Raw genomic sequence first — 20,043 nt, forward strand, 5'->3', positions numbered from 1 at the left:
GGACACCTGACCCTTACACCAACTGGGACTTTAATGACATCGCATTTGTAGAGCGTTTGTGAGGCTTGCACTTTTCGTTCCAGTTCATCCCAAAGGTGTTGGATGGGGTTGAGGTCAGGACTCTGTGTGGGCCAGTCACGTTCGTCCACACTAAACTCATACAACCATGTCTTTATGGAGCTTTGCTTTGTGCACTGATGCACAGTCATGCTGGAATAGAAAAGGGCCTTCAACAAACTGTTGCCACAAAGGTGGAAGCATAGCATTGTCCAAAATGTCTTGGTATGCTGAAGCATTAAGATTTCCCTTCACTGGATGTAAGGAGCCCAGTCTGACGACTGAAAGACAGCCCCATGCCACACCTGAATTCCATAATAAATAGGTGTGTCCCAGTACTTTTGCTCATATAATGTAGCTTACTTAGACAGCCTCCCCTCCATGAGTAGATTGCTTCCTTCTGCACGGGGATACAGAAAGAAAATAGTTCCAACATGAAACTGCTCTCAACAATTTCTGTGGATTTCCTTGAGCAGCCAAGTAGTGAAATCTAGACATTGCTGTTTAGTATTTTTTTAATGTATTTTTTAAATGGCTTTGAGCACCACAAGTGAAGAGCCATCTAGTTCAGTTATCAAGCAGACATCTCTACAGCCGACACCTCCAAAACTCTGTGACTCGCACCGAAGCAAACTAGATGGATAAACAATACTACCGGTGAGAGGTAAAATATGTTTTTTTGATTTTGTGATGAAATGTACCTTGAAGATCTAGAGTTTAAAGCAAATAAACAGTCACTTCATTGTATTTGTTTCCTTCCTGGAAGCCGCATTCTGACAGGCCAGGATTCCATTTAAAGAAAAAAAAAATCTAACATTTTAAAACAATTACTAATGCTTTAACAGTACGCATCATTTATTTTTCATAACTGTTGCAGGGAGACGTCAGGCCTCGGCTCTTCGCCTTGCTGACAGATGCTGCAATTTGTGTGTGTGCAGCGGTGGCGGCGGCAACAGCGGCAGCATCAGGCCAATATCCATACATCACTGTCGATCTGCAGAGAGCCTGTCAAGCTATTCTTAGCCTCCGCACAAACAGACCAAGGAGAAAAATACAGTACCACTCCCTGCTTTATAGGAGAACTTAGCAGTCCACATCACTTCCATAAGGTCTACTTAATGTTTCCAGCGGTACAGTGGGCAGATAGCATCAGAGCTCTGATCAGACCATTTGTGAATGATTTATGGGTGTTTCTGCAGCCAGCGTCCTGTGAGGAGAGACTGGAAATGGTTAGGGGGACCATGGAAGAAGAGCATGCAACATCACGCACCAGTGTGTTTCTTTCACACACACACACACACTTACATACGTGCACCGAAACACAGTGTGAGTGAGTTTGTGCACACTATTACATCTTAACACACACTATGCTCATGAAGAAATCTGCTCCACAGCACAATTTTCATTTTTCGCTGCTGAGAAATGTGTCCACGCCCCACAGCGCGACACACACTCTGTGCAGAATACACATGTGACTCCACGTGGAATGCCCCCCAGGGCCTGCTGCGGTTCACACATTTATACCTAAAGAAGTGCTGCTGCAGTCCTCAGCTCAGTGGCATCCTGGTCAGAGCGTCACACAGCAGCACCGCAGTGTGTGTGTGTGTGTGTGTGTGTGTGTGGAACAGGCAGCAGAGCGCTCAAATGATTCACTGCATCGATATTCTCATTTTGCTATTGACCTTTGGTTTCCTCTGCTTGCTCTGAGCATAGACTGTGACAAACACTTGCAAAGCACAAAGAGAAAGAAAGGGAAAGCAAAGATACAGCGTCGGTTTGGGCACTGGCCTGAACCGAGAGCCACAGGAATGTAAAGCTGCTAATTCACTGTAATCATGCTGCAATCGTGCCCTGCCCTCGTTTGAAGACCCCTCAGGCTGAAACTGAATTTTCCTTTTCCTTCCTACAGTTGAATGCTTGAGCTTCGCCGTGTAGGACGATGTGTCTGCAGAGACTGACACTGTGAGGCTAAATTCTGCTCACTGAAAATCTAAGTTTAAGATGCGGGGCCTACAAGCCCGATTTGTGGCATCACAAAGAGTTTGGAACCAATCCGGATCCGATATTCAGCACAGTGTGGTGTGGAAACCTGAAGCCTTTACCACACCTACACTGACAAATAGGTTGAAACCAAGTCAGAATGACATGATGACCAAAAGAATTCACAATGAAGATGCTTTATCCAAAATGTTACGAATCTATCTGGAAAAATCATCTTTAAATTAGTTTTTTTTTCTTTTCTTTTTTTTCTTTAGTTAAACTATTGGTGAAAAAAAGGTCTGATGTTTTCAGAGCAAAACATACCTCTGCAAAGCATCCAGAGTCCTTGAACAAACAAAATAATAACTTGGGTGCACATCACCCTCTCGAGCTTATGGGTTCCTCACTTTGAAGTAAACTCTATGTCTCTTTTATTACTTTACTCAGTTTTACAGATGTCATGTTTTCAGGGAACACTTTCAAGGTTTTCAAATGGATGACATACACTTTAAATAGTTTGTTGCTGAAATGAAATTGCACGCTGTGTTCCTCTGCTCAATGCAATCTGTACAAAAGAGAGAGAATTCATTGCACCGTCTATAATTAAAAACATACCCATTTTTGAGCTAATTCCAGTATTTTTAGGGTTGCTTTGTTCTCACTGCGATACAGAATTTGATTCTAGGTTGTGTGAAGAAGGTTTTCAAACAGTACTGTTGGGAAATAAACAGTATTCCTAATGATTTTGCTCAGAAAATGATTGGTCCCCTGCTCCACCTGCATGTCAAAGTGTCCTTGGACAAGATACTGAACCCCAAATTGCTCCTGATGGCCGTTCCATCGGTGTGTTGCTGTGTGCAGAAGTGTCATGGAGCGCTTTGGGTAGGAAGTGCAGCAGGATCGCTCCTGATGAGCAGGTCAGCACCTTGCATAGCAGCCTGTGCAATCATCAAGTGGTGGGCAGTCAGGGCGAGCAAGGCCTTCTCTGCTGGCCTAAACACTATCAGAAGCACTGAGTCCAGTATCGTCCTTATTTTGGACAACATCCTCCTCTCAGACACCACTGTCAGAGGGTCCAGTTCCTCTCCCACAACATGGCTGGCCTTCTTAATGATTCTATTGAGTCTGTTAGTGTCCCTCACCCTCAGGCAGCTGCCCCAGCAGGCAACAGCATATGTGATGGCACTGGACACCACCGACTCGTAGAACATCCTCAGCGTCGTCCTGCAGATGTTGAAGGACCTCAGCAGCCTCAGAAAGTAGAGGCAGCTCTGGCCCTTTCTGTAGACCATGTCCACGTTCTTGCACCAGTCCAGTTTGTGGTCTAAGTACACCCCCAAGTATTTGTACTCCTCCACCACCTCCACAGTGGCCCCTTTGATGTTGATAGGGGTCACTGGAGCCTTAGTCCTCCTCAGGTCCACCACCAGTTCCTTGGTCTTTGTCACATTGAGCTGAAGGTGGTTTTTCCCGCTCCATGTGACAAAGTTGCCCACTACAGTCCTGTACTCTCTCTCATCCCCCCCAGTAATACACCCAACCACTGCAGAGTCATCAGAAAATTTCTGAAGATGGCAGGTCTCAGCACTTGCAGTGATGGTGTAGATCGTGAAGAGGAAGGGAGAGAGGACAGTCCCCTGTGGAGCCCCAGTGTTGCTGATCACTTCATCTGACAGGCAGCACGTCAGGCGTACATACTGCGGTCTGCCAGTCAGATAGTCTGTGATCCAGGACACCAGTGGGGCATCCACCTGCATCGCTGTCAGCTTCTCAGCCAACAGAACTGAACTGATGGTGTCGAATGCACTCGAGAAAGCAAAGAACATGATTCTCACAGTGCTTGCCGGCTTGTCCAGGTGGGTGTAGACTCTGTTCAGCAGGTAGATGATGGCAACGTCCACTCCAAGGCGGGGCTGGTAGGCGAACTGAAGGGGATCCTGAAGTGGTTAAACTACATTTACAACCTAAATTCTAATATTTGTTCAATGAAATTGTATTAATTTATTCCCAACAGTTTATTTTCTTCATTTCATAGCATTTGTGGATGTTTGATTTTTGTCCAATCTGATTTGAGCCTCTATGTGTTGCCATGTCAGTCTAATCTGCCCAGGGCCTTCAGAATCAGTGCTGGTCCACGCAATTTAGGCTATATTAGCCATTGACTGTTTCTTTAACCAGTCAGATTTCAGAATCCCAGCTAGCTGGCTCTGTGGAGTGTCCTCATTCTTCCGTCCTCTGATTGGTCGATCAGAGCAAAAGTCACAGCCAAGTGCGACTAACATGTTCTGAACTGCTCCAGATGATGTACGTGGCACAGTTGCGGTTGAAGTGTAGAGGTTTGGAGTTGTCTGAACTGTGCTTCTTGTTGTATTAATAATGGTAATTATCCTCAACACGTGAAATTCCTCTCTCGAATTGCGTTTTTGGATGGCACTGATGTTTATTTTATAATTGCGACATGATAGTGGTTGTATTAAGAGGTGAACTAAGTCAGGTATGTCCCCCCTGAAGGCCCAGGTACCAAATGCATGTCCCGCCACTGGCAACCAGCATGTGTGAAAGTGTGTGTGAATGGATGAATGTGGCATGTGTTGTAAAGCGCTTTGAGGAGTTGGTAGACTAAGAAAAAAAAGCTATTTAAAAGCAAGGCAATTTACCATTTACCCCACGGTTCCATTATAAAGGCATACTTTGTGACCTTGTTGTGGTGCTATCTGTCAATATGGCTTAATTTGTCCAAACTTAGAAATGTCTGCTTCATATTTTTGCCTCCACACTGATACAACAGAGATGTTTCAAGCCTTCTAAACAGCGACATAATTGAAGTTGCAGTCAGAATGAAGAGGTCAAGGGGAAGAAAAAAAGGACTTACAAAACAATGTGGATAGATGGGAGGGCAGAAATAGCAACAGAAGGGTAAAAATAAATTAGAAGTAAAAATAAGAACAAAAGAGGAAGTAACAGAGTTTAAATTTCGTCTTTATCATTGGAGACGAAGGAGGTAAATTTAAGTGTCAGTGCGTAGTCAGAAGTTCAAAGCCAGTGGAAGTGGGTGTGTGTGTGTTCGGCGTCACTCTCCGTTTGGTTGCCGGTAAATCAGAGCTGTCAGCCGGCTGCTCTTAATCAGATCTGTCAGTGTGATCAGTGAAGCCGATGGATCAAATTGAGCCTCAATACCGCAGTACAGGCTGAGTCAAGATCAGAGCAACCTGCAGTCAATTCCACTCACAAATGAGCTGTTGGCCTCAGGTTACTCAGGGTCAAAGGAATCAATGTTTGTATAAAGTGCCACTTTTCATGCTTCACTCGCCTAATTAATGCACATTAACATTTAATGCAGGGCTAATAGAAACAAGAAGCTCTGTTTGCACAAGGAAAGTGCACTGTGGAGCCTGCACACTGCTGCTGCTGTTTTATTAGCAGTCACCCAGATCTTTATTTAACCTGACATGAGTCACAGTCCAGAAATGGGGACTCTCGTGACTTGGACTTGCAAGGCTTGTCATCAGAAGTCCTGAGACTCGACTTGGGCTCCTGTTGAGAAATTTCAGACTTGACTTGGCCTTGCAAAACATGACTAGTGAGCATCTCCGACACATGCACAGCTGGGAGTGGACAGCTGGCGTCCACTGGACAACCTGCTTTGACTCAGCCTGTCAGATTATGGAGCCTTTGTGTCTCTAAACCTCCTCCTCTTTTGAGCCTGACGACGTTCTGAAAAGGTCATTTGGCGTGTTTTTGTTGGCACATGCGGCACACACTACCTAAACCTGGGTTTTAAACATGTTGCCAGTGAACATAATAACGACAGACACCTCATCTCAAGTTCCCCAAATTCAGGTTTTTTCGGCTAAACGCTGAGAAAGCATGGCGGTGTTAGCGATAGGGCCTGAGGCGGAGGGGCAGTCACAGCCATGTTAGCGCCTTGCTCTGTGATCTTGGACTTTCCTGTGTGATAAGACACAGAGCGCTGACGGGAAAAATTCATTGAATCTGAACTGTTTTCAATCGGCTTTACAATCCAATATAGCGTTCTCAGAGCCAAATGAAGCAAACCGTCATCACCATCCTTGGTGATCTTCATCGTCCTGGTTGAGTTTGCCCCTCGATTCCAACCTGGGGCTCTTTGCTGCATGTCGCCCTAAGAGTGTCTCCCTAACGGCAACCTTTTCAGACAGTTTGTAACTACACTGCCGCTCTATTGGCTGACATTTTGCTTTGCCGATTCCTCAGCACGCACCTGTGGGCTCTGTTGCCTACGTTCCCCACATGGGGGATTTGTATTGATCACTCCCTGTGCCTCTGTCTGCTGCTGCTCAGTATGCTTTACAGGGAGTGACATGACCTGAACACTAACACATACTGACTTTTCTTAGTAAATCAAATGTATTCTTTCTAGATCACACTGATCATAAAAATGTCATGATTATGCATAGAAAATGGTGTCATGGGGATATGGAAAATGGCAATATTTCAGTTCTTTCGGATATATTTTCTGACTCTGCGTCAGTTTGTCACGCAGTGCATAACTAACAGAAGGCGGTGGAACATCTCTGAAACAAGCTTAAAGCCTGACGTATATATTGTAACTGCATAAAGATGTTATATTAAATGTCTATTTACATACAGAGCAACAATAGCATTCAATTGGAGTCATAACTATGTCCAATATTGAATCTCTTTTAGCTCTGTTTTGGTCTGTGACTCTTCAGCAGCTAAATGCTCCACTCTGTTCACCAGCCAGTCCCTAATGGTGTTTGTCTTCCGTGTGGTGCAGAGCAGGCAGGGTACAGGGTCTCATTAGAGCTTTTCACTGAACACAGCGGCCTGCTGCTGCAAATCAGGCGGATGAAAGGAACCGAAACAGTACACGCGCCATAAAAGCACAACCATGAGGCACCCTGGACTGGTTGCCAGTCAGTCGCAGGGTTAACACACAAACCTGACCACACAACCACTCGCACGCACACACACTCACACATGGCCAAAGTGTTAACCTTCTCCAATGTGGAGTAGCCAGTTGACCTAACGTGCTTGTTGTTGTTGAGGAATCTGGAGAACCTGGAGAGAACCCACGCAGGCACAGGGAGAACATGCAAACTGAAACCTGCTGCACTTAACAGTATTTTGCAAGTCTTTCAATTATATTATACATATTTAAATGTACTTTATTTCTATATAAAAACTTTTGTATTATTTTCTCTTTATGTCTTAAATGGTTTTATTCCTATCTGTTCGAGGGAGATGGAGAACTTAGAATTTCATCGCCAATGACGGTTTCACTGGAATTGTTGTGCTCGCGATAAAAGGACTTGAAACGAGTCAAAGCACACAGCAGCATCGCTGTGTGACAAGGCGAGCCACTCCAATAAAAGCGCACCACCTCAGGCACTAAATTCCCCTCCAAGAACAATATTATACCCCACAGTGGAAGCAGACTACTTTCCATCATACTAACAGTATGTTCCTGACAACATATTCCAAAGTTTCCAAATGAATGCAGCTTGTAGTTACTGCTGTTTGCCTCATTTCCTTTTTGTTAGTCTGTACCCTCAGGACTATTAATATTACTACAGAACTCATTGCCTATCTTCCTCCAAATGTACAACATTATTGCTCAGTAGTGGTCATACCGGATACACAGAATATTAGAAGACGTATACTGAGTTCCCAGATTGTTACCCTCTTCATATCTCATTCATATAAACGTGTATGTATCAGCACACGCCGCGCTGCCCCGCCATTAGTGAAACACAAGCGTTACCAATTTATTTCCCCAGTGGACGATTTCTGTGGGACACCGCAGAGGGCCAGGAGAGCAGGATGCTCACTGCTGCGCTGCATGCCGTCATCGCATGTGGCCGGTTTTCCATTGTGTGCTTTGAAGACTTCCTGCTAATGAAGAAAATAATAATAATAAAAAAAAAAATGCAGACAAACGCAAATCCTGTTGTGAAACTTTGTTTCTTTATTCACACCATTTTCTACTCCAGCTATGTTAGAAGTTAACATAAGTGTCAATCCTCTAGTTCCTATGTTGATCTTTCATTCATCTGTACACACTATATAAAAAAAGTCAAGATTATAATATATTTAGAAATCCAAGAGGGTTGTGAGGTGAGGAGGGTTCAACAGTTGTTGAGGGGTTCTCGCTTTACAGTCCCTCCCCTCACTTCCAGCCTCCTCCACCTCCACTTTGACTCTTTTTTTTTTATTCTTTTTTTTTTTTTTTTTTTTCATTAAACAAAAAGAACATATTGAACAAGGCATTTGTACCAGAGCTCAGAAGGGGGCTTGGACATTTGTAAAGCGCTTTGACTGTACAGCTCACGCAGAACACAACCAACAGGTCATATACAGAGCATGGTAAAAGAGGAATAGTATACTGCTTGGGAACTACGCAAACACAATACAATGCCATCTGACAAAAAAGTACCATTGAAAATAAAAGAAAATTATTCTCTTCAACTTTTTTTTTTTTAAGCATTTCATAGAAACAAAAGAGAAAGATAAATTGCAAACTTGGAGTAAACAAATCGAGAATATATATGTACAGTGAGGTAAAACACATTGGTCTTTAAAAGGAGGTATTTTCTTTTTGATTAAGTGACCTTTTTAATATGTTAATTATGCTTTTTAAGATACGTCTCAGCTTTTGGATGGCATCTATAAAGCAGACATCAATGCAGACACACAATCACATGCAGTCTTGTCATTCGAGGTGAAAAGTAAAAAAGAAAAAAAAAAGAAAAAGAAAAAAAAAAGTCTTGTCAAACTTAGGCACCAAATAAAACATGATAAAGCTTTCTGCTACCCTTGTTGCCACAAAGGCCTCACTTCAGCATCGAACCAGAGAAGAAAACAGTTCAAACCAAGCAACACCTGAACCCTTCAGTGACCCAAACCACTCACATCAACTGCAACGCTTGACAATCACAAAGCAGATCTTTGAGGTGATGGAGGGCAACCATGAAGGGAGAACATGATAATCTTTTGACCCTAACACGTTCCTCATCACAGTGTGTGGATCATGCAAGCATAGATAGGTCATACAACCTGTGTGATCCAGAGGGACTGAGTGGGCAGACATGATTGGCCCAGACTTTGCATAACGAGAGACAGATAGAAACAGACCCGTGTGGTGGATATTTGCATGCTCATAAAGTCGCTGCCTTGACCTTTGGGCTGAGTTACGCAGGTTGTGCTCAGACTGGTTGGAGACTCTGAAAGGGCCGATACATTCACAGCTGTGGGAATCACTCAGTGCGTGGTTTGACGCGGTTGAGCTGCTGGCATAGTTTATGTTACCTCCCTGTTTTGGCCCTCCATCAATGCAAACAGAGCAGGAAAAACTACCCATTCTGTACCTTTCTTGGCTTAAAAGAATGGCATGAAAAGGCTGCATATTTGACCGAACAGAGTGCATCTCATTTAATAGGTTTGAGTCACAAAATGGCTCAGCTACATTGCTGTTCCCATTCACAACCTTCAGCTGTGTTGACCAGTGGACCAAGGTTAAAATTGCATGATGGCTGCATACCAACAGTGTACAGCGACCTCCTCCCCCTCTGTAATCTGAGCTAAGGACAGAGCAGGCAAGGTAAGATTCTCCAAGAGAAAGAACAACGTTTTCTTCATAAATTTTCAAAATGGTTCACGTCCAAGACGGTGACTGAGTTACCGAAGCCACAAAACTGTTCATCAAACCCAAAGAAGCCACAAATGATATCGGATTTACAGGTTCAGTCTCAATACTTTCAGACAATGGGAGACAGTACAGCCCCTTTTATAACCCCAAGGCCAACGAATGTTCCAAACAGACTAATTTGTACGACATGTTGTCCAGCCACGTCGAAGGAAAAAGCTATTAAATATGGCCACGATCAGAGGCGGGGTGAAAAGCCTGCCCTCAGGGAGACAGGCAAGGTGAGACAATAGTTACAATATGGACATAACAGAACACGCTGTCACACAGTCTGTTCTCAAAGACAGTCAAGGTGTTTTGGCTCATTGTGGGACATCCAACAAGCAAGTCTGTAGAGCACCTAAAGGGGAACTCCACCAAGTTTACACATCTGAGTGTGTTCGCAGGTACTGGGGAGTACTACTGCACGCATGGAGAAATAGTCTTAGTCTTGAACTAAATGAACAAGTATTTATGCCGTGCGTGCAATACAACCGGATTGCTTTTATTTTGAAAAGCCTGGCGTTTTCATTATTTACGTGTGGACGCACGGATCTGCTTCTGTGCATTAATTGCCCAGCCCTGTTATATATGGAAAAAATCTGGGGGGTGTAGAGTTAGCTCACTCTTCATTCTGCTCGAGGCTAGTAACTCCAGGCCACATTAGCTGCTACTAGCATAACACAAACAAGACTATGATTGAAGCGTCTGTGGTCGAGGTGAATTATGGGTGATGTAGGCACAATGTTTTAACAAGAAAGCAGTGTGGCGAATTGTGGCAGTGAAATAGTAACGGCTAGACTTTTTATTTATTTCTTTTTAAAGCATCAGCTTCAAATGAAGTGCTTGTCAGGGCTGTTTCCAAAAAAAATACATAAATAAATTTTGTAACATTCTGAAACCAATCTGACAAGCATGCCCACTTTGGTGATTCACCAGGTGTGAAAGGTGAGAAAGTTCAAATTTCTCCCTCAAGCTCTCGGTTATCATTTTCTGCAACACAATGAATATCTTTGAGAGACTGAAAGTGTGAGCTGTTATCCTCCTTTGTATGACTCATTGCACTATACAAAACAGATTTGTTTCCAACATACCCCAGCCTTTAGATCTGAGTTTAAAGAGATAAAAAAAGTTGACAGGGTTGGATGCAGGTTGGTGGTTCCACCCAGTATGGAGGCATGAAGCCGAGGAACTGCTAGCGTGGCCCTTGTAGCTAGGAGATATCTGTTAAGTCAGTTGGAGAAAGTGGAATGACAAGAGAGAAAGGCAAGACAGAGTCAAGGACAGAAAGCTTGCTGTATAAAGAGCACAAGAGAAAACAAGCTGGGTGCAAAAATGTCTTTTTACAGTTAAGTCATCTTGGGTTTTGAAAAGAAAAAATACAAGGCTGCTGGTGACTTTAAGACAGAATGAAGGTTGTCCTAGTAGAGGCATACCAGTGGTGCTGTTGAGCTTTTGCTGTTGTTAATGTCCCAGAGAATGACAATGCTAATGGAAAACACACCCTATACAGTCTCAATCCCACCCAAAGACCCAGCAGTTAGCCAGGGCTTAAAGGGATAACGCTAAGATTTGAACCACTTTTGTACACATTTAACATCTAATTCAGCATAGTCTGTCACCCTTTTTGTATTCAACATAGCAGCGATATCCACTTTACTTTCTTCAAATATGAGGACAGCTTTCTTCTTTTTGTTTACTCCACAAGATATTTACAAGGCTTATCTGCTGCTGCTGACCATTTCTAGTTACTTAAGAATACTTCATTTACAAGAACAACTGAACAGTGGAAGCGTAAGGGTGGGTACATCACAATTTGTCTGCTTTTTGCCAAACTGCGTTTTTTTTTTTTTTTTCAAATAACAAATGATGAAAAGGGAAACCACTGAATAATGACCCGTAGCAACTGATAATGTAATTTTCACAAACATGAATTTATCACGTTAGAGGTCTTCTGCACAGTTCAAAAGGCTATGGGATATTGCTGGTGAAATGCTGTTCTATTACTTCTGCCAACTAAATATACAGATTTTGTCTCATTCTACTAAAAACATAACAGCATTTATAAATTAAGACCGTAGCAATTAGCTGGTCAAAGAGCTTTTGATAAAGGTTTCATTTTACGATCTCCAATCAAGGTCCACTTTGTTTCTTGACCTTAATCCTTTGATGTTCACTCCAAGAAAAAAGCAATGTAAAAATTATTTTAAATTATTATTGGGCACCAAGAATTATTTTTTTATTGTTATGTATATTTTTTAAGCATAGCATACCTTGACTGAACGGTAGAGATGGCTCAGTAAGATTTCGATTTAAATTCAACAATTTCTCTATGCGATACAGTGACTCAAATGGTTGTGCAGACAACCATATGGTCTTTATCAGCGACTGAAATTTGCCGTTGCTCCTCAAACGTCTTATTGTTCCAAACATTTTTAGGGCTTTTCATCAGTGTTGTAAAAAGGTACAGTCACTCCCTACTGCGCTGAGTGTTCCTTGTGGAGAGCGACAAGGTCAAAGTCCAAACAACCAACAGTGTAAATATCCTACTCTCACCTAATGATCCATTCTGCATGAGCTCTGAACTCCATCTGTGTCTGGAATAAGTGGACCATGACTGAAGACTGTTTGGTCATCTGCTGTCTCAAAGGTCAAGAGCGAGCTGTCGAGCTATTATATTATATTATATATATATCCTACAGTGGCTTTTTCATATTGCTGATTGTTTTTTTTCTTTTGTTGACAAATCATTCCAGACAAAAAGTGCAGCCTGCAAAGGAGTCACTGCCTTCGAGGAGCTTCATTAAAACTGCTATTACATGGTCTATAGATTAAACGCTTAAACAGTGTGATTACATTTTTTTAACAGGTGCACTTGCATATTTTAACATATTATGACATACTCATTTGTTATTACACTATCGGTTGCTAGAAGGGCATCAACAAGCACATTTTACTAAACAAATTAAGACCCCCAACACAATGTATTTGCTATCCTCTACACTTGGACTTCTGGTAGAGATAAATACATCTCAATGCATTTCCAAATGTTTTTCAAGTATGGGCATCACAGCAGAGCGGAGAAGCTACTCTGATGCTCATCAATAGATTGGCACCGGGGTTTTCAACCATGTTCCATGGAAGCTGCAGCCTTTCATTCTAGCTGAACGCTAAAGCAGCTGACTGAACTGATCAGCACTTTGAACCAGAGAGGAAGACCTCTGCGATACGAGCTGCAGCAGAGGGTGGAGGGGGTGGACTCCTGAACTTCCATGGATGGTGGCTGACAACAACTCTCTAACATACTTCAACAAGTCTTTGAGAGGACTGCCTACCAAACGATGACGGGCTGGGTTCGAGTCAAAGCAACATGGCACGCAATGATCAGATTCAGGAAATCTGAGGATATTTACATCCAATGGCAGCTCTCACCTCGACTCAGAATGCAAGGTGGACAACTAAGTAGCAGCACATCAATACATTATGTATCCATAAAGAAAAGCAATGGAGACAGACGGACTCAACTACATCCAAACTGCCACACAGGTAAACCCCGCAGTGGTTCAGAAGTGCACTTATTGCTGAACAATTGAAAGACAATGTGGGATTCCTTTGAGCAAATCACTGGCAGATCTAATTTACTGGATGTATTAATTCTTGTCTCTGTGTGCATTAACCTGTATCTACATTTGTGCTCATAAGCTTACATACCCTGGCAGAATTTGTGATTTTTTTTTTTTTCCAGAGAATATGAATGATAAGAGAAAAAATTTTCTTTCACTCACGGTTAATGGTTGGGTGAAACCATTTATCATCAAACAACTGTGTTTAGTCTTTTTAAATCAGAATGACAACAGAAACTCCCCAAATGACCCTGATCAAAAGTTTACATAACCTGGAGATTTTGGCCTGATAACATGCACACAAGTGGACACAAACGGGTTTGAATGGCTACTAAAGGTAAGCATCCTCACCTGTGATCTGTGTAATCAGTGTGTGTGTTTAAAAGATCAGTGAATTTCTGGGCTCCTGACAGACCCTTGCATCTTTCATCCAGTGCTGCATTGACGTTTCTGGATTCTGAGTCATGGGGAAAGCAAAAGAATTGTCAAAGGATCTGCAGGAAAAGGTAATTGAACTGTATAAAACAGGGAAGGGATATAAAAAGATATCCAAGGAATTGAGAATGCCAATCAGCAGTGTTCAAACTCTAAGAAGTGGAAAATGAGGGGTTCTGTTGAAACCAAATCACGGTCAGGTGGAACAACAAAACTTTCAGCCACAACTGCCAGGAAAATTGCTTGGGATGCAAAGAAAAACCCACAAAAAAACTTCAGCTGAAGTACAGGACTCTCTGGGAAAAAAAAGAGAAAAAAAAAAGTGGTAGGGCTGTTTCAAGATGCACAATAAAGAGGCACTTGAAGAAAAATGGGCTGCATGGTCGAGTCGCCAGAAGAAAGCCATTACTCCGCAAATGGCACAAAGCATCATGCTTACAATACGCCAAGACAAGCCTCAAAACTTGTGGAACAAAGTCATTTGGAGTGATGAGACCAAAATTGAACTTTCAGGCCACAAGCATAAACGTTACATTTGGAGAGGAGTCAACAAGGCCTATGTTGAAAGGTACACCACTCCTACTGTGAAACACAGAGGTGGATCGCTGATGCTTTGGGGATGTGTGAGCTACAAAGGCACAGAAAACTTGGTCAAAATTGATGGCAAGATGAATGCAGCCTGTTATCAGAAAATACTGGAGGAAAATTTGCACTCCTCAGCCCGGAAGCTGCGCAGGGGACGTACTTGGGCGTTCCATCACGCAAAACACAAGGCCAAGTCGACCTGTCACTGGCCACAGCAGAATAAAGTGAAGGTTCTGGAGTGGCCATCTCAGTCTCCTGAGCTCAATATCACTGAGCCACTCTGGGGAGATCTCAAATATGCTGTTCATGCAAGACAGCCCAAGAATTTACAGGAACTGGAGGCTTTTTGCCGAGAAGAACGGGCAGCTTTACCATCTGAGAAAATAGAGCCTCATCCACAACTACCACAAAAGACTGTCATTGATGTTAAAGGGGGCAGTACGTGGTATTAAGAACTGGGGTATGTAAACTTTGGATCAGGGTCATGTGGATAGTTATGATTTAAAAAAAAGAGTAAACACAGTTGTTTGATAATAAATGGCTTCACCCAACCACTATCCATGAGTGAAAGAAAAGTTTTAGTGTTATCATTCATATTCTCTGACAAATGGCAGAGAAAGCACAAATTCTGCCAGGGTATGTAAGGTTATGAGCGCAACTGCAATTATGAGACTTGGTTTTGACCTGTGTACTAAAAGACGAAGTGCTTTAGATGGAACTTAGACTAAAATAAGATCAAGTGGGTTTAGATGTATGGCAATTTGGCAACAGGACACAAACACTTGACTAAAACAAACTCTTAAATCAGGTGCTACATATATTTTTTTTCTCCTTTAGATAGAATAATGACACTTCCTTTATCATAGTAATCAATTATATATAGATATATATATATGTATCTTTTCATAAAAACTCAAACAAAGTAAAATGAAACAAAACAAGGAAAAACAAAATAAGAGTAGATCCTGACTCTTATGTGTTGGTCCCTTAAGGCTTGCTAATATGAAATGACATAATTGTCTATTTAACGCATATTTTTTCATCTTTTGTTTGTCGTTAATGTACATTCTAGTAGAAAAAGACCTTGCCACAAAAAAAAGGAAAAAAAACAAAACAAATGCAACCTGGAAAACCTATGGCTTAGTAAATATCCGTTTGCTATATTTAAATGAATGTACCTCATTTTTGTTGATTATCCTACAAAGAAGAAAACGTCTGAAAGGTCGATTCAGCACTGCTGCGCTGTCAACAACATGTGAAAAGGACCAAAAAAAAACCCCCAAAAAAAATCAAAAAGAATTTACATTTATAGGGCAACATCAGTAATGCTTACAAGTCTTTGTGTCTCTTTTCGAAAGCTGCTGTGAGCTTTTGTGGCAACTAAACACAGTTTGAGGTGCTGGAGCTCAGTTTCCAGACTCTGTCCACCAGGAGGAGAAGCTGTATACAATGAGTTGTTGCTGAGGTGGTTGGGTGTTCGGGTGAGGGGGGGTCTGACGAGATGGCACCAGAGAGTCGGCTGAGTCGTGGGTGCTGTGACGTGCGGGTGTGTGGCCCATCTTGCTTTCCGTCCCATCTTCCTGGGTGTGCATAGTATGAGCTTGCTGTATGCTCGGCAGGCCTCCTCTGACACACACACACACACACACACGAAGCTGCACACGCGCAAGAGCAAACACACTTCCACAGCAGCCGACATGAGAGGAGTTGGGTTTTTAAAGCACTGGCACTTTCCGGTAACAGCTGGCTTGGAAGGCATGGTGGCAGCTGATTGTTGGTGTTGTTGTTGTTGTTGTTGTTCTTGCTGTTTGTGGTTTAGCAGAGCAGAGTATAGAAAATAGACACATTTATCTACTGTATATTGCATATGTTGCAGCATGTTTGCCAAAAATGAATGAGGTCATCATGTCCAGTTTAGTTTTGCAAAAAAAAAAAAAGAAAAAGAAAAATCCCCTGCCACCAGAAAGAAAATTCAAAAAACACAATAAATTAAACTGACCTGTTCGACTCCCTACCAACAGGGAGGGAGACGGGGAAATACAACAGTAACAAATGGCAAAAAAAACAAAACAAAAAAAAAAAAAAACAGGTGCAAAACTGTTGCAGAGATGAGATATTCTGCTTACAACCCGACTAGATGAAGAACAGATGAAGCCGGGGTCTGGACCCCCACAGGGCGGCTTACACACTGTCCCATAACCCCCCGCCCCTGTCCTCCCCTCAGCTCCCAATGCTACTGTAACACGACTCAAGAGTAGGGCTGCAATCATTAGAATTCAGAGCCGTTTTCTTTGTGGAATCTTCTTATCTCTTTGAAATACGAGAACTCACGGCCTAGTCACTCCCAGCTCTGAGATTAAGAGGAACTGTGTCACATAGCCATGACAGTCTTCTTATTTTGTTCCTCCATTTTCGACCAGCACACCAATAGCCAAGAAATCGGTAATTGTTTAAAGTGAACAGAGAGAGAAATGAGAGAAAGAATATGCATACGTGTTTCAAAATGTGCGGTGCACATTAACGTGACACCCGTTTGTCATTTCCTTGGGTTAAAACCTCAACCTCATTTGAACAATGAAATTTAAACACCACAGAATTTATAGCACTGAAGCGTTTCACGGTGAAAGTCTTCTATCTAAATTTATGTGGAGAATTCCATTATTATATATATATATAACAGCAACAGCTTATCTGAACGTCTGTCTTAAATCATATGCCTGACAGAATGCAAACCTGATCAGCTCAGTTCTTCACATCGTTTTAACAACGGAAATGTAGCCATTATACCGTTCGATTTTGTCATCAAAATAGAATATTTTGTATCGTTTTCTCGTCAGACTTCATGCTGAGTCAAAACACGACTCAAACACGTAGACTTGATCGATTATCATGTTCTCAAAGCATCAAAGTCAACAATTAAGTAAATAAGACACTAGCCTACTCAGTTCACTTTGCTATTTTCCAGACTCAAGATGACTAAAGGTGACCACAGACCGCATTCCTCCCCTCACTTCAGTCACAAATTAAAGATTGAAATGCTACTAATGAAGTGGTAATGACATTTTGACTAAAGTCTGTTTGCTTAACTATTAAGTGGTGGTTAAATTTCACAATTAGGGGTTTCCTTAAGGCATTTCTTTGCTTTCACACACGTACTGTTGGGCAGATATTTAATGAGTACTGCCCCCCAGTACATTCTTCACTGTAATGAGGAATGTAAACTCCTGTAACTAACCTGAAAACACAGCACACTGGTGTTGTGGGCGCAGCGCACCTGGACACATTCATTACAGAATGCACCGAGCTAACGACAGATCACGTGCTTTGGATGACTCGAAACATTTCCAGAACCCACAACATCGGTGAAAGATGAAAAAGAGCAAGTTGCAGCCCTACTGAAGAGTGGCTTAACTCTGAAGTGAAGAATGAAATGCTAATATACAAATGAAGGGGTGACGATGAAGATGAGAGGCCCCCATATGACTCCCTGTCTGGCCTCTTGTTTACCTGATGCGGTCTGAGCTCTTATTGGTTGGGTGTGTGTTAAATGGTGGAGGCGGGACTTGGATGTAAACCAGTTGACCCAATGGGCCTTCAGAGACTTCTTGTGATGAACAGTAAAGCAAGATGGAGGATAATGAATGGAGGCTTCTCTTAAAGCCTCTTTTATCCCCTTTAGGCACAACCATCCCTAATTTGAATCATGCATCCAGCCTTTCGTGTGTGCGTGTACGTCAGCCCAGAGCAACACACACTTACACACATAGGCTCCTCAGTTTTACCTGCAGAACTCATTAGTTTGTCAATGAATGAAATTGGATAAGGAGAAATGGGAACAAGGAGAGAAGAAAAGTCTTCACTTCCCTTCCAACCAAGGGAGAGAAATAATCGATGAATGAATAAAAATGAAGATAATAATGCTGTGATGCTGTAATGCTAACAGATATGGATGCCAGTCAGAGGTGTGTGTGTCTGTGTGTGTGTGTGTGTGTGTGTGTGTGTTTGGTAGTTGTGTCTACATCTTGATTCCCTCCTGTTGGCTGAGCTGTGACAAGGTTTTCTTGATTCGGAGAGCGGTGAGTCGGGCAGCACTGTTGGCATACCAACACTCCCTCATAATCTTCGCCATCACCCGCAAGGCCTGCAGAGGAGAAAGATGACACGAGTTGACATGACTTCATTACAACATGATGCTAGAACAGTCTGGCATCTTGAGAATTCTGTTACCTAGCGTTTTGGACTAAGCTAGGCTAAACCCCGACTGCGAGAAAGAGATGTCAGTCAAGACCGATGACAAAACCAGGATGCTAACATCATCGCTAAGGCTAAGTTCTCGGTCCCGTTATATTCTACATGTAGATTTTCTTTCAGCATTGTCGTATTCATCATATCTGACTTTAGGTATTTGTAAATCTTTGTCCTCATTAGCCGTGATCAGGGCATCAGCTGCTTCTCCTGGGGGCGATTACCAACTGAGCTCTATGTTGTATCAGGGAATTCTGTTTCGAGTTAACTGGTCCCCTTAGGTCTTGGGGGGTCTGCAACCATAAAAAGAATTAAACATTAATTTTTTTTTCTTTTTCTCCCTTTCTCTTTCGGAATGAAAAATAGTAAAATAACTGCATCCGATACTGATCACAGTTTTAAAACCTAAAGCAACAGGAAATATTTTTCAGTCAGTTAATTTTTAGTTTTTTCTCAGTTAATCATTGCATGGTTTGGTCTTGTATGTTCTGGGAAATGTGGTTGAACCTAATGTTTTTTCAAAATAAAGTCTTTCCCTTCGCCTTACTGAAGTGGTGCCTTCTGACCAGACACTGCAAACAGACTCTGAAATTGTGTTAGAGTCTCCAGAGTTTACACTAATTCCTTCACGTCTCCCTTGGCTGGGCTGTAAACAGCATCTAGTATGTATGAGTCAACATGTCTGTGTGTGTGTCAGTCTCACACAGCGTCTGTCTGGTGAGGTGCTAGTGCTCCACTGACTGAACTTCCTACAGTGCTCATTAAGACAGCCAAAACTCAAACAGTTCACCATTCATCAGGTGGATAAGTGCCAAGTCTACACTGAAACTGACAAGTAATCTGACACACACACACACACACACACACACACACACACACACACACACACACGCACAGAAAGAGAGAGGAACACTCTACCACACACTACCATGCTAGCTGAACCTCATTTGAACCTCGCTTTTATGTGACTTTCAGGTTCAAATGCTTTCAGACACAGCTTCATCTACTTTAATGTGTTATTCTGATTTATGAGCTAAATGGTGAAAATGGTGAGCACACTGAAAAAAAAAAAAATCCCTTCTGGGAATGACACCGTTAAAACCGAACGGCTTGACCAGCATCACAGAGTAACACCTTGACTTGGCTCTGAACGAGTGGTTTACACTAGGGGATCTTAATGCTCTGTCAAGGATCCTTAAGTAGACCCACTGTGGACCCCCCCTTCGCAATCTCATTTGATTATATTTGATCATATTTAGCAACAAGGACCCATGTGGGAACATTTCAGTTGTCGGTGTTGATCTCTACAAGTGGATGCATAGCACAAGCACCTAGAAATACAGCAGGGCTCTCTGAGCTTAGCGTCTACACCAACCAAACTACAGTACCTTTTGCAAGTTAGCTACTCAAAATGCATGCAAGCTTACCTATTGC

At 42.4% G+C, this 20,043-nt stretch overlaps 1 protein-coding gene across 2 annotated transcripts in view; it reads right to left on the minus strand.

Moving 5' to 3' along the window:
* Positions 1 to 1,654: 1,654 nt before the first annotated feature.
* Positions 1,655 to 20,043, minus strand: part of tgfbr1b (transforming growth factor, beta receptor 1 b) — a 71,375-nt gene continuing 52,986 nt past the window's right edge. Inside the window, exons 9-10 of one of the 2 annotated variants that reach the window (XM_046372136.1) lie at positions 18,338 to 18,505; positions 1,655 to 1,679 (exon numbers count right to left, since the gene is read on the minus strand). In XM_046372136.1, coding sequence (XP_046228092.1) covers positions 18,380 to 18,505 — 126 coding nt within the window. In that variant the 3' untranslated portion in view covers positions 1,655 to 1,679; positions 18,338 to 18,379. Of the gene's footprint in view, positions 1,680 to 7,982; positions 18,506 to 20,043 lie in introns of those variants that run through there. The other variant, XM_046372135.1, reaches the window with a different exon arrangement.

Source organism: Scatophagus argus, chromosome 18 (assembly GCF_020382885.2).
Source record: "Scatophagus argus isolate fScaArg1 chromosome 18, fScaArg1.pri, whole genome shotgun sequence".
Taxonomy (NCBI): domain Eukaryota; kingdom Metazoa; phylum Chordata; class Actinopteri; family Scatophagidae; genus Scatophagus; species Scatophagus argus.